We start from the raw sequence: 16,375 nt of genomic DNA on the forward strand, positions 1-16,375 counted from the left end.
AGCACACAATATCATTGAACTGAATACAACGTTTTCAGTGCCGATTAGCTAATCTATAGAAAAATCACTAATAACATAGGCAAACAAAAATGGATTAGCGCTGTAAATGGTTGAAAAATCAATAGCGTATTAGACGCTGGTATTAAAAGGCCAGTGAACAATTCCTATTCCAAACGTGTTCATGATGACTTACCCTAGTTTTGGAACATAGATCAGGTTCCCCATCGTATATTGTGTTCTAGTGTATCATGATGATATATAGATGAAATGGCATTTGAATTTTCAGATAGGCACCGTCATAAAGCTAAAAAAAAAAGGCTTGCGTCATTTTTGTGCAGTTGAAGCTATTTGAAGGTGGTCTAGAAATATGAATACAAATGTCACGCTAAGTTCTTTCTTATTGCTTCTAAGTGGAACCAGTCACTCGTGAATAGCACAAAGGGGCGGACTAAATTGAATAGAGCTCATTGAACCTATTGGATTCAATTGTACTGGGAATAAATTTTCATTCGCTCAACACTTTCGTCGCTGAACTTTAAAGTCTGTCACAACCATCCCATTGATTTCTAGCATAGATACCGATGTTTATTGAGTAGCTTCCTATGAAGAGGGAACAACCTTACACCCAAAATGGACACTCTGAATTATAATTCTTTTGTCAAAACATGTTTTTAGCATGTTTAATTCAAGGGATTATTGCATGGGAGCGAGAACGATAGCTCAGACAAACCAGTTCAGGCCTCCCTTTGATCGAATATCCTTCCTTAAAGGTTAAAACTCACTCGACAGCACCGTATAAACGTTACTTGTGGACTGTTTAAAGCGTTTGACGCATAATATAACATCAATCTCCTATGGGGAGCAGTAAGTATTACAGAATGATGATTCCAAAATAAATGTAAGTAGACACCTGAGAATCTATATAGTTATATATGCACTTCGTAATAGCATCAAGTTTCGCGACCGATTGGAAGAATAAGTTTGCCATGATTTTAACTGATTATAATAACCGCCAACTCTGTGGACGAGAGCTCAACGGATAAGTGGAAAAGCAAGGTTCTAACGATTGAGACGTTTTTCCAAACGATCTAAGGCATATCTAGGATGAAAGAAAAATAACTCACTAGTATAGCAAATGGCACTTAGGACCAAAAAGAAGATCCGAGAAAAAAGTCTCTTTCAGACCTTTGTTTATATATATGTTAGCAACCAAAAAACACAGTACGTAATCAACCCTATGTCCAATAGCCAGAATAGTAGTGTGAAGACATCACCGCCTTTTTTCAATAAAAACAGAACCTTTATAAATTTACATCATCGTAGAATGCTTGAAAAATTATACGCTTATTCAAATATTTAGGTTTGCTGCTATGAGCATATAATAGCTAATAGTTAAATAAGGAGAAGACCAGGTTTAGTTTAGTCTTATCTGTTTCAGTCTTTCAGAAACACAATCAGTCTTTTAATATCACACAAAACTAGCTCAGTTTTGCAAAAATAACGAAATTCATGTACAAACCTGTTTTCCTATTTTGTGCTCGATGATCTGATGTCGTGTTTCCGGAGGTAGGATTTCCTGTAGGTGACTGGAATTGGGGATTGTGTCATTTTTATGAGGTTCGTGGTGGTGCGTCGTGAAGTCATCGTGGATTAAGTGCTCTGTTTCATGAAGCAGTAAACGAAAGGTTTGCCCAAATGCGTTGAAAACGAGGATGCCTTTAGAAAACATCTCACCAGTTGGATTAGGGGGGCTAGCAGATAATGAAAAATCTATGAAAGGAAACAATAATGAATAGGGGTAGTTCAGGGGGGTGTCATGGGAGAGCTTTTTCACCTCCCATACGGGATTGATGGCCGTCCATGAGGAAGCAGCTGAAAACAACATCGCACGTAAGAAGCACGTTATTTATGTGATTATAAAATTCGAAACTACGCCTTATAAGCATTGCGACTTCAAGTAATCTTATTATGCGGGTACAACGAACACGCCACTCCCGAAAGTTTCAAGTTAAAGCAACTTGACATTTAAAGATACATAGCTTATCAAGTTACTTTAGTTTTCACCCATTGAACACCTATAGTTTTACTACTTATCGGAAAGTTTCAAAAGTTCACCTCTAGTCACATGCGTCACCTGCCACTTGGCGGAGTATAGCGTCTTGAGATGCGAGGTAGCTTTATGATTGGTGGCAAACGGCAATTGTGAGACGGGACGACGAACATAGTGCGAAATATCTATAGAAAAAGCTATATTACTATATTTAGCTTTTTGGAGTCCTCTAGTCAGTTCCGCTTACAGAACTGCTGCTAATCGCCAGTTATCTCAGAAGCCAGAATTTAAATGCACTATTTGTATTTATTTATGAAACGTATAAGGGAGTGCATTGAGATGACACACCTTACTTCTTTGTTAAAACAGCTCCACTTTGCCCCGTAGTGTCTAATAAAGAATATTTGCTTGTTATTTGTCGTTTACATTCCTTGAGACTATTACGAAGACACTTCTCTTTATTAGTAGAACCGCTCCCTTACTCCTTGGTTAACAATTGCCTAGGACTCAGCTGTGTGTGGCTGAGTCAATTTTCTCATAATCGTCTTGGAGTCAATAGCTTCATGTACCTTCATTTACTGAAGCAGCTAGTAACACAGCAAACTCTGTGTTGATTACTGTTAGGACAGTCACAAACACATAACAAACGTCCTGACGCCTTCAAATTAGACGCCTTGACCAGTGGCGCGAGACGGAAGTAGTTCCTTTCGTTCCTTATCTACGCACCGAGGTGCTAGCTTCTGCTTGACCGTGGTTGTTTGACCTGAACAGATGGAGCTCAAACGAATTCTTGTCTGGGGGAATGCCAGAGACAAGAAAAGACCGTATGCGTAAATAACTGAATAGATTTCGTCAAATGTGACCCAATTCGATACATCCAGTTGACAATTTGTCGATATGACAAAATCAAGCCGATCTTGAATAATTTTACACGATTAGATCCAAAGAATGATAAAGAAACAATGTCAGTGACATGATAGTTTGACACACTAGCTCTACTGCTTCAACGAAAAACTGTTCGCTTCATTTTGTTATATTTTAAAACTACTATACTAAAAATATATCAATATTCTCCGTGAGAGAAAAGTCTGGAATTATCACATGAAATTAGATTACGCTCAGCGCTACTGGTGCCGACGATCGCAAAATCAGCTTTACATAAACACAGCCGCTCTTCGTTTGTGAAGTGCTGCAATAATTCAATCAAACTGATATGTCTTGATACCACATTGGGTACTTCTATCCCTTGATTTAAACAATGGTTATATTAATATTAACACTACTTTTTTGATAAACTTCCCTGCCGAGCAGACCAAATTTTTTATTATTTTGATTCTGTATTGCTTACAAAATGTTTCATCAACTTAAAACAACATTTCTTAAAACAACAGGAAACAGCATTGGTGTTCAGTACGACCAATATATGCTTGACTCTGTCGTCGTCCCTAGGTGCATATAGTGGATATATTGACATGTTAATTGAAGTTCAGACCTCACTGAGTTTCAACCATGTACTTTTTATGTATGTAACTCAGTGAAATCTGAATTTCAATTAGCATCTATATATTCACTATGTACACTTAGGGAGGACCACAATGTTATTAACATGTCAAGCAGATATTGGTTGTGAGAGGCTGTTGTCATATATATATTTATATATGACATTTGCTTGTTTCGAAAGGTATATACACCTGTGCGAACTTGCACGACGACCTATTTATGATTAGCGTCGATTATCAGCCTACCGAGCTCCTCTGGGCTATTGAGATGATCACCATATGCATGTAAACAGCATTCAATCTGTACTATCGCATTCTGTATCGGTTGAAAATGCTAACAAAATGTATGCGACTAATACTTAGTAATGCTGAATAATTCTATAATGAACTTGAATATTTCAAGTTCATTATAGACCAAGTGCTGACAAATGCTGAATTCGATCGCTGTTCATCTCTTGCACTAGCAGTATCAAAAAAGAGAGAGACGATTAAAAAAAACTATCAATTAGTCGATTAATATAATTCGCTTTTCCGTCTGAATCAGATTCAATTCGCGACTCTTAGTATTAGGTGGGAACCGATGAATTCTTTAAAATTCCCGAAATACCACACGTTTTTGAAGTATGGATAGATCTCAATAGTACCGTTACTTCAAGTATGGGGATACTGCAGTATGGCAGCGAGCGCTGCGGAAATGCCTTAATGAACTGTTCATTTGCTTTGGCTTATTTTAGTACGAGGAATCTTTGTCTGGCAATAAGCAAGTGCGATCTTTAACTAAAGGGAACACAAATAGAAGCATTTTTTGTTGCTGCTATTAGGTAAACTACACTTTTGTCGCAATGGTCTGCTATCTCCGATCCCTCTAGCCAGCTTGCAGTGTTTTGCGAATTCAAAAACGGACTAAGAATGGAAAGTTTATTAAAAAAAAAAAACGCTGCCTGAGTTTGTCTAATAATAGTGATCGCTGTAGATTTAAGTGCAATCGTTTGCGGGAACACGATTCATCTTTTAAAAATTTCCATTATGCTTAACCGCCATGTTTGCCTAGTCAATAGCAATTGGCAGTGACTCTGTATTCTTTAAACTGCAGATACCATCGACTATTCAAAATCTTTATATTTACAACATAACTAGCCGTAGCTTAAGCACCGGATGCTACATACGGATGGACATAAAAAACAAACGGACCACAACTAGTACATGTAATGACAGTGCACATCGTAAAATGATATTCCTTATGAAATTATATCGACTTTGATTTAAGCGCTCAGGAATCGTTTCTTTTGTACAACAGTTCCCGTACCTGAATGTTCATGCATGCCTACAAGATTACTTCGACACTGGCTATTTTCACTGTATGGGGATCTCACTTCTTGGCACCCTGGGATGAGTTTAGACGTTTTGCACGTTTTCGCAAAAATATAATTGGAAGTATACTTTGAAATATTCCTACGAAACTGGTTTTCCGCCCCCCGACAAGCAAATTGACGAGCACATGTGTGACTTAGACACCACAGACACGCACGCAGATCGTCTTCAGAGGCAAATCTCCATCTTTTTTTTCGTCTTTTTCCGGGAAATTGTAAACCAATTCGTAATGATTACTTTTAGACGTCTTCGATTTTTTTGCAACTTTGCAAATACACAAAGAACCTGCTCCCTTACTTCTAAGTCGCTCGTATCTATTAGGCAACGAGGGCCACATATAGGATAGTATTTCCCGAATGTCGCTCAGAACGAAATGCACCAATCAAACAGAAAGCACTGTTCGAACAAAAGGAAGATCGCTCGGCGTCCTTAAATCGCATCATCGATAGATACGGATCGCAACGCATCAACCACGCATAAACCTCAGTGAATGAAGATCCAAACGTTGCAAACGTGTATTGCAATGTCAACTTCTGCACAGAGGGCGGAAGAAAGCGGCAAAAAGCTGCCCTTTTAGGCTTCGACAATGATATGTTGATCAGTGCCGTGAGAAAGCTAATATACGAACGCCCCTGAGAACAACTTCATTACAATGATCGTTGTTTTCATATGTCTTTATGCTAAGCGCAGCATTAACCAAAACTCGAAGAGATCCATAGGAATTAAATCCGAATTCCGTAATCTACAATATTGTTCAACGCATTTAGGCATTATACTTCGAAACTATATAATGGCGTTTCGCTTAAGTTTGGTTTAATAAACATTTCGCTAAAACATTCATTTCAAGCGCTAAAACATTCAAGCGAGCGTCCTGTACCGTTCCGAATCGCTGCAGACGAGCCAGTCGCCATCCAAATTTTCATCCGTGTTTCTTCCATCAACATTATACTGTGCGGAAATCAAAGCATTTCAATTTCAATTAAAAAAAAAAAAGAATACAGTATGTCACAAAACACAGCGACAAAACAATGATAGCGTACATGCGAAAGCCCCCGTTCATTTGAAAGGTACGCAAACTGCCGCAAACAGCGGCGAATTGTTTTGCTATAAGCCAAGAATTGTGGCAATTATGTGGTGAAATGAAATCTCTAATGAACTCTTTATTTGCTGCAGCATAAAATGAAGCAGTTAGAAAAAACCTGAATCTGTGTATACTTAGATAAATGCGTCGCTCCTCTGATAATTACCACTAATCATAGTGAGCTGGTAATACTTGTTACTGTTTATGATTAATTTAACTTCTGCAAAACTATTGGATCTGCATTGTAATGCGACACAAGTGCTCGTTGCATACCAACGAAGAACGACATTATACATTGTCTCGGTTGGCAGCGTTCGATAATATCATAGTACGAATCTAGATGGAGAGTAGAATCCATTTAATATCAACATAGTTTATTTGATGGTAAAGTGAATATATCAAAACGGTAAACGTTCTCGGACGTTTCTTTTAAATGCATAGCGTAGATTAATGAACAATCGTCGAAACAGTGACGCTTTAAAATGTTCCTTACATTGAAAAGTTGAAGTGTCTCTTCATAATACTGTAATAGTAACGTGTTTGTCTACTAAACTTGGGGGCACGTGACGGCTTATGTTCAAAGACGAGCATACACGCAGTTCGTGTTGGAAGCCAGCAGTCTGGAGCAATGCAACAGGCTGTAAAACTGGAAACGTATTGAGAAATGTCTGCAGAATTTCCGTGTTCTTTAAGCACAGATTGAGAGCATATCATCTTCATAAACGCAATCTTTGTATAATGCATGCAATCGTTATAACGCTTAACTTATGTTAAGCATACGAAACCAAGGCCAAGGCAGCCACCAGAGGCCTTGTCATGCCATTATTGAACTTGAGATTCACCAATTTAATAGAGGTGGCTAATTTGAACGAGAACTTGAAAGTCGGCTCTACGATACTGTCCCCTCTAATCTGATTTATTATATCATTCGATGGTACCGAGGCATGAAAGTTTGAGTGTGTCCTGTTCCGACAGGAATAAAACAGTTTCGGTATTAGATTTATCTGAACGGATACATTGATATATAATTATTTGAACGAGTGACGGAACTTTTGTCATCCATAGCGTCACTAGAACTGAGAATCAATCAAACTACGCAATCTTCACAACTAGTGATTGTTGCGCCAGGGCAAACGTTTCTAGAATACTAAAATTAACATGCCAAAGAAGAGACTTGAAGCTGTTTTCAGAGATTACCATGGCATTAACAAAATGATGCAATATGAAATAGCCGAACAAAGTAGTCACAATATGCTTTAGAGGGAATATATGCACAAAGTTATTATATTTAATAAACAATGCAATGTGAGCCAATCAACAAGTGCATGAAAATGGCTGATGATCTATTTCCTATAAAATTGTGTGTAGTGTTTTACATATAAGCTCATTATCAATTATGTATCAAGTATATAGATCAAATATATAAATTGTCACGAATGAGTATTTCATATATGATCTATTATATACCGTCTTATCATTCCTTTCTTGAAACAAAACAACATTTCTTCTATATACTTGTACTCTGTGGACAAACGACATCGGTGTCAGGACGTTAGGGCAGTCAGTCGCTGTATTTGTTTTTATATGCTGTTCGAAGCTTAACACCTACGGTGTGCCTAACTAGTAGAGCTTGGACGAATATTTCTAGCAGGTATGTTAAACCGGTCTGTGTTTGTATTTACACAGAATAGAACAGACTAGAACGTGGCATGTTAGGGCCGCATAGAATTCAAAAACAACTCATTTAAATAAGGCATCTTAGTACTGCGGATCTTTTAAAAAGAATTCTAAAAAATCACTAAACGGTACAAACGAACCGCAATAAAGAGACCTTTCGTTTCCTACCCACTTTTTTGCCATCACGCATAACATCATCTATTAACAATGCATAACAAAGTATAGTTTTTAATCAGACCTGTACAACGAAAGACGCCATAAGTGCATCTGTGTACGAATTCAATTTACCCGGTGGGGATGAATAATGGAATGGAATATTGCCTGATTGCCAGATCTATCAAAATAGGGGCGTTCCACCAAACCATTCTTCAACCAAACGCGGAAATAGCATTTTCTCGTTGAGTCATTCGTAAGACAGCGATAGAGTGCTGGAGTGAACGGGACGAAATTCAACAAGAGTCTACCTTGAAACCACTTTCATATTATTCTATAAAAAACGGAAACCGTAGAAGAAATCATACTTTCACGTACCATATGCTAAGGTCTCAGAACTTTCACCCATAACATTTCATTAAAAGGCGCTAGCTACAGCGTCTGTCTAGGTAGACTTCAGTAACAGGAGAAAGTACTGTTCTATTTCTTTTTTTTTTCCTAATTGATCCGTACACATTTGCATAGGTATAGTGTAAAAGAACGGCCTAAAATAGATTTACGTGAGTTAACTAAAAGCAAAAGTACTTTTAGGTCAGGCGGAACTTTTTCTTATTATTTACAATATTAAAACACCACCATTGTCGGTTCCGTGATTTAATTCGATTTTTATAATCCGTCCGAAAACACTTAATTGGTGGAAACAGCCACGACTATGAGTGTGTATGATGTAAGTGTCAGTAGCGTAATATTTATGACGTAAATATGCATGACGACAATGTATGTGTTTCCAACAGACGAAAAACAATCCGTTCCGTGAGCACGATAACAAAAAAGCGGGCATCTCACAAGGTGGCCTACCGGCCATTAGCAACTTGATAACATTGTAAAGCTGATCAAGTACGCATATCGCCATAAAACGCGTGTAAACTCGTCTTCCGTCTTATTATTAGGCTAATTATAATATCTTCACGTACAGCCTATGCGCACTGTGCCGTTGAATGATTCTTTAATACAATTCGTGTTGAATGAATAGGGAAAGCTGTGAACAAAATTGACGAGGGCAGTCTGCAAGCAAATTTTATTTTCCTGCCTCGCTGCGTTGAAAGACGATAACGATTAGCAGCCACTGTGGATTTTGCTCGTCCACAGCGGCGAACAACTATTATAACATAGTTGAAATGTTCCGGCTTTAGGGCCAGCTCTGCTCGGTGCTCGACTTCTGTTATTTGCGTCCTGAATTAAACTATATATATCAGCGTCGATATTTGATCTCCAGCAAGCAAGAATGGGCGCCATTACAAGTAGATCATATAGCCGTTACCCAGTTTGTCGTTGACTGTCCACAGATAACTATCTATTGTCAATACAATTGCCTCAATTGCGCGAACCAGCTTTTATAACGTATAACGTCACGGCCGGCACTGACGCGCTCTCGCACGAATCATTCCGTGTAATCTGACAGTTACTATTAATGACAACACTGTCAAACCGGCGTTTTGTCTCGCTCAAACAATAGCCAGCCAGGATGTTAGTGTGTTGTTTACGCAATAAAAACCTGCAAATATATCGAAATATACACAAATCATGTTTTAGCACAGATTTATATTCTCATCATCATAGTTATATTCTGTTGCACTATGAATGTTAAGGCTAAGCCACGACAATCCTTTGCGAGGTATCGTATGAACTATGTCTGCCGCAGCAGAAGCTCTTCCAGTAACACTGAATATAGCTCAAACTATGTATGGGTAAGAAAGAAGCGATATTTCGGTGAGTCCTCTGCTAACCCAGTGCTACCAAGTAACAATGATGTGTCCGTGCTATCTAAATATGCAATCGTGCTTGTAGGCGTAAGAGAAGCGAACTTTTCCCATTATTGGCTGGCACCGAACAACAAGTTAGAAATCCGAGCAGAAATCGACAAAATCGTGCCACACTCGTAACCGAAAACTGTAAGAATGGCTTCAACGAAGACGAATGAGCACAATAAGCAGACGACGGACAATTGGAAAGAACACTTCAAAAACATTGGAAACAGAATCACAATAGAAATACGATCGCACGGCACGCGCTTACAGAAGCGACACGATACATAAGAAATGTCATTTATTGTACCACATATCAAGCTTATATATACCAGACTAGTAGACTTTTTCATGTGCGTTTCCATTTTTTCACCCGTTCAAAGCATTCTCACATTTTCCAAAAAGGACTAACACAGACGACCACTATAGTATGAACGAGCTATAGTATACGTGTGAAATAATAGGTCCCGCATTTGTTTTTGTTTGAGGTTATTTTACCATTGTACTGTCAATTCCTGTGAATATTCATGATACACCTTACGTCAGGTGCTTTCTTAGAGCCAAACACTGATCAGCGGGCCTGAGCCAGGAGAAAATTCCTAATAGGATCGTATTTTATACTGCACCCAAATGCCGAACGCCGAGACAGGTCCGGCCAATGATGTGTTGTTAACGCCTATTAACTGGGAAAACACAAAAATTGCCAGGGTTTTAATATAGATTTCGGCACATTTAATTTCATGATAGGGGTCAGCTCTTGGAAGGAGTACGTCATGGCAGTACCGAGCATCTAATTCGAAACATTTTTCAGCTATATCCTCAGTGTGGTAATACTACACAGGAGCATCAATCATCGCCAGCAAAAATTGGGAAACGTGGTCTTCCAACAAAGCTGATTTTACGAATTCGAGCGCTTTTTGCGCGAACAGAAGCAAAGAACAGGACTACGTAAAAGCTCACATTTCATTCCGCAAAATAAAATGTATTTTTTTCCAACGGAGCACGAAAGTGAGGGTCACCTGAACAACGCATATAATCGCATGGCACACACGGACACGATGAAGGTCAAAATCGATGACCCCCCCTCCCCCACAATTTCATTTGAAGCACTCTGTCTGTCCTCTCTTTCGTAATACTATTTCCGACCACTTTCATCGGTTATATCCTAACTGCTAATCCCACGTCAATTGAAAACAGTTTACATTATACAGGACTCGCACGGACAGAAGCGTTTCTGTTACTTTTTCTTCCAAGCTCCCTTTTTAAGAGCGACATTTTTACCAAGCCTTTGCAGTTTCCTGCACGCAGAACAGGCATAGTTCTTCCGTTTGCTCACAACAAAGGAGATTATTCTTCAACTAGAATCGAACAGAATCAAGGACAATAGAGATCCACGAATGGCATTTGATGCTCAAATGATCTATTATAAAGGGCCTAATGATATTAAAGTGAACAGTGAAACATGGAGCAGTCAGCCCCCGGCAGCCATCGGGGTAATGGGTGCAAGAACGGAGTGGTAGTCAAGCTCGAAATAGGGGGTCAACGTTGCACGATTTTGTAACTGTGTCTGATCGTTCCCAAGAGGTTTTACTGTACGTTAAGATTAAAGATAATATAAACAAATTTTCTTTCTGGTGCTTAAAGGAACAAAACATAGGTCTCTTTCCGCTCCTCTTCCGTTATTTCAATCTAGAAAACGCATAAGATGAGACCATTAATCAACCCGCTCGCACAAAGCTTCGTATAGTAGGCAGAATGAAGGCCACAATCAGCGCGACAGCCATTAGTAAGACTGAAGTGTAACGTGTGGATGTATGTGCTCGTATATTATAAGCTTTAATTAGATTAGCTTTAAACAAACGGTCCACGTATGTAAGGAAGGCCCTGCTGGAAGCTCTGTCGAAAGGAGAGAGGAAGATAGGAATGGAAACAGAAAAGCAGAGATATCATCAACAGGTTTGATCGAGCTGGAACGAGAAACTACACTCAATGAAAATTATATACAAACCGTTCGTAACCTCATACCCAGTTGATTAGCCATACGTTTGTGTCACCTTTTGGTGTTAATCGATGGGCATATTTCTGGTTTATTGTCCCAATTTCTGTTCTTAATTATTTCTATTGGGTATCAGCTTAGCGAGTCAATGGCGTATACTAAGAATCAATCTTGGAGGAAAATTGGAATTACAATTATATTGGCAGATCATAAGAATATAAATAATTCAGATGGTGTTATCCATTTTGGGCACTACTTACATAATCAAACTGTAAATCGTATCGTTCTTTGCTATATATATTTCAGAGGTATGCGTTACGCACGAAAATGAGTATAATTCGTTTGTAAGCGATACCTTTCTTGTTCACTTCGGGAAAACAACAAGCTGCATAAACTAGACGGGTTATTTCAAAAAACATTAGGTTATCAAATAGATCTGCAGCTCCTATTACGCAGTGTTTTTATGAGTTTCTCTAAGAAGATAACGTCCCCAGCGCCTGCCAAAATAGAAGCCAACGAAAGGCTGATATCTGACATTATTTCGAAGCCCGTTCTATCTCCGCCCTCTCGTAGAGAAGATATGGTAACAGCAGCCCTGCGCGATGGCAGGGCAAGAGACTGGTGAAAGCCACGAGAAAGGTTGTGGCGTGTCCAGACAAAATGTTATTTTCGTATATTGTACAAGACAGACGCTTCAAAGTATTTTCTAGCATTTATGCTTGGCTGAGCTACCTTATGTATACGCTTGTCTACGCTCAAAGGTACCTAGTACACCACCTAACCTGGTTACTGTCACAACCGTAGTCACTGTAGCCACATTTACTCGGATGTTCAGCATAAAACATAGACCTCCATCACTAACATCAGTCGTCTATTATTCGGCTTTATAATGAGAAGACTTGGAGGTGGCGCTACTGAATCGGCAGATTGGCACCAGCTTCTCTGACCGCACTCCTGGCCCGGATAGTTCACCTGGTCAGAAGCAAATTCACCTGGTCTCTCACCAGACCCAATCGAATAAAAGCATACGAACTGCCATCTGAAGTTTTCTACTCTGATCATCTTGTGCTGTGAGGTGTTAGCGTGAAGAAGATCGCTTCCGCTCTATTTGTCTTTAGACGCAGCCCTCCGTTTTGTGCGCATACGCTGTAGCTAACAGCTGTTGCCGCTAATCTATATTGACACAGGGCTAGTCTGTCTGTCACTGGTTCCTAATTTCTCAAAAAAAAACACTTCAGCTTCAATCTACTTGACCAGCTTTAACCTGACATTAAGGCTCGTTTTAATGGCGGTAAGCGACCGTTCACTCAAATCGTTTATAGCTATCTTACAAAGCCACAATTGCCTAACCAACGTTAACCAATTCACTTGGCTCCACCACAAAAAAAAACAATAACGTGCTAAATAAAGGTGCATTGATAATCATACCAACTTTTCGACGTTGCTATCTACTGGCTAGTCGGTGAGCCATTTTGTAGATATGAAAAATCGAACTTAGGCTGATACCATCGACCTGGCTGCGTCGTCTGAATATCGATGGTTTGACATTCATTTCCTCTGTTTACCCTAAAAGGACGATTTTGCTACTGCTATTACTCGAAAGCAGACAGTAACACAATCAGCTGCGTACATAGCACATAGAAAAGTTTAGGTACGGATAGGGCATGAAGCCAAGCTGGCTCCAAAATCTTACAATGCTATGGTGTCGCACCCGTCGGAGACAATGCCAAACGGCTCAAGTACCAGGCATGAAATTCACGGCAATTAATCACGCTACGATGACCGTGTTAAGATGGCACGCGATAAGCGAGAGATAACATCAACCCAAATCGGAGAATGGAACAGATCAAGCAAACAACATTTATCGGCGCTATTGCCGCCAGCGCAACGCATGATATATGGTTGTGTAGACCAGCCAGCACCCTCATATCAGGCCCCATATAGCTAGGAGCCGACAACTGGTAATGATGAATAAGCTTGCTGAGAAAACATAATGATCAAATCAACTGAGCGCAGAAGATTGATTTTATCTACTCATGAGAAAACGTAGAAAAGAGAACGTAATATACGATCACGAAAGGCTGGCTACATGCTGTGTTGTGTGCTTACATGAAAGAAGAATGAGACAACAAATACCGAAGGCGCAAGATCTATTATAAAATATGTGCTATCCATGGCCAAGAGGCAATTTCTGATATGAAAGCGTCTATCAGAGCGTAAAATAGAAAAATCCACAGGTTCAATTTTCAACTTCGTCTTTTTTATGTGTCTTTGCAATCGTGGAGCTTGCGTCTGGTAATTGGCGAGATACGCCAATATTTGGCGGCAATATAATTGTCGAATTGCAGATCCCTGTAACAGCAACAGGACTAGCTTTCATTGCAGCTAACAAGAGCCATTAAGCCATGTGACCTGACAAAGCAGCGACCGGAAGACATCGTTGAGCAGACGAGTGCGTTAAGTTTGCAACTAAAATTTTTCTTCACTCGACATGGCGGCCACTTCGGCGTAATGGAACTCAACAACCTAACAGACGCGCAACTATTTAACTGCGCAGCTAAGTAAGCGACTGTCTGTCTCTGATGGCGCTGCGCTATGTTCTTATGTAGAATCGTGCGAATCTGTCACGTGCCGCGCCTTCCAAGAACGGCCGATGAGCAATGATGATTCTAGGTAAAATCGGTCATCCAATCGCTAGCAGCTAAAAGCAGAACGAGATGTAACAAAAGTGTGTGCCTTATTATGTCCATGAGAAGATTGGGTTCATTCTAGCCTTTGCCAATATGCCTGCCATATTAATGCTGAGGAAATGTTATGTCGTTATCGTCATAGTATAAGCTGCTCAGAGCTACCGCATATGAGAGTACAGCTTTACTGAATATAACTCGAACCTGAATACTGAGAAGGGTAGAATGTGTGACGTAAATATCGCATTCCAAGTGAGTGCCAATACGATGCGATAGATTATTTATACTTTCATATAATCTATTTATTTATTCGTTTAAATAAAATAGAAGCAAACGGACCGTAATGAAGTACAATGTGACTAGACATTGTCTTTCCACATTGGTGTTCTCTGTTTTTAGTAGTATAATACACATAGGAAGATATTGCTGACAAAAGGCAACATTTGCGTGAAATTGGTTCAAATGTAAAAAATTCATAAAAATTCTACTCAGACATACTTCCAAAAGCTAACTGCTGAGTCCTTATTCTATTCTGTGTTAATCCGAAGGTACCGCAAAACGAATCTCAACCATGCATTTGTTCATTCTTAATTGTTCTATGCACCATCTTACACTTCTATTCTATTGCAACCAATACATTTTTTTAAGTGAATTTTTTAGAATGATTTTCTTTAGTAGAAAGTTTTCCAAACAGTTTCTTTAGTTCAAGTAATCCAACTAACGAGTCAATATCTGGAACTTGGCGAATTACATTTTGTTTTACTCGAGCTATCTTTATTCTCTTTACGACACCACTAATCAAAACAAAAACTCAGGACAGTTTCAGCAATGTCTTTTCTAATCAGTTTCACGTTCTTGCCATACCTTTTATCGAGCCTGGTACTCTTTAACAAATTTTAATAAAGGGGTAACAACAACAACAACCACCGTTGTTGTTTAGTTTCTTGTTTAGTTCTATTGTTGGTTAGTTGCGCTAGGTAATAAAGTCCAGAGAAAGCCAAATGGTTAAAACTATGGAAGCTTAATGCAAGAACCCGGACTGTAACTATCTAAGAGCTGTATCACAACAACGCTTGATAACTAATACTTACATAACACCGAATTGAATAAGAAGAGTAGATGAATTAGCAGGAAGACAATGATAGGCGGTTTCCAAACCCGCAGCTGACCCCCATATTTAAGACGCACACGAACCATATCCCACGGCGGGTGTCACCGCGCCACACACTCACAAACACACACTATCAATTCGCCATTGGGTTTGAATATTTTTTTTCTATTTAGAGTTTGTTACACGAGCACCACGAACTTCCACTTGACTCGTACATCCACATCGCAAAGTTCAACCACTATGCATCGACAAAATCGAACAAATTTTGATTATTCTATTTGTTTTATATTTATTAGGAACTACCATTAATCCACGGCTATTGACGAATCCCCACCAGCAACTGCAACTACCACTCTCACCCTGGGGCTGCAAGCTCTCTAGGCACTTGGCTTGCACTCTCTTCTATCTATAATGACAACATTACCCCTATCAATACGACTTTCTCCGACTACACTCAGCTACTCTGATTTATTCGTTAGTGAAACACTCGTTCTTGATGCATCCTTCCTCCATGGGCAGACAATTCACACTGAATGAGCGATCATCTGTGCGAAACTAAAAGTAAAAGGAAGGAACTTACTTTAGGGACTAACCTCCCGTGGCAGCTTCAGGGGAGAGCCTCGCTATAACGCGCGCAAATTCAAAATATCAAAAAAAGGTAGTGAAATATATATATATATATATATATATATATATAGACATATAAATTCAGCAAGACATGCGTTCTGAGTGCTGATTAACACTGAATCGATAATACATACGTAGGTACTAAATATATGAATTAAATATATGTCCTTTTGAAAACATCGCCAATTCAAAACAGCAGACGACAGAAGTAGACATAAATAAATACAGGCAGTAACGTTGCTATTAGATGAGAGAAGGCTTTAATTAAATGCTCCATGTTTGACATCGGGTATTGCCGTTAAGCACCACTTAGGAATG

At 39.2% G+C, this 16,375-nt stretch overlaps 1 protein-coding gene across 8 annotated transcripts in view; it reads right to left on the bottom strand.

Annotated features, from left to right (window-relative positions):
• The window catches only part of Meltrin (disintegrin and metalloproteinase domain-containing protein meltrin), a 77,802-nt gene extending 61,819 nt beyond the window's left edge, over positions 1 to 15,983 (bottom strand). For 2 of the 8 annotated variants that reach the window (XM_022806471.2, XM_022806473.2), the window contains exons 1-2: positions 15,411 to 15,983; positions 1,520 to 1,872 (exon numbers count right to left, since the gene is read on the bottom strand). In XM_022806471.2, coding sequence (XP_022662206.1) covers positions 1,520 to 1,872; positions 15,411 to 15,516 — 459 coding nt within the window. In that variant the 5' untranslated portion in view covers positions 15,517 to 15,983. Of the gene's footprint in view, positions 1 to 1,519; positions 1,873 to 15,410 lie in introns of those variants that run through there. The other 6 variants (XM_022806472.2, XM_022806470.2, XM_022806484.2 and 3 more) reach the window with 4 other exon arrangements.
• Between the last annotated feature and the right edge of the window lie 392 nt (positions 15,984 to 16,375).

Source organism: Varroa destructor, unplaced genomic scaffold, assembly GCF_002443255.2.
Source record: "Varroa destructor unplaced genomic scaffold, Vdes_3.0 BEIS01000005.1, whole genome shotgun sequence".
Lineage (NCBI taxonomy): Eukaryota > Metazoa > Arthropoda > Arachnida > Mesostigmata > Varroidae > Varroa > Varroa destructor.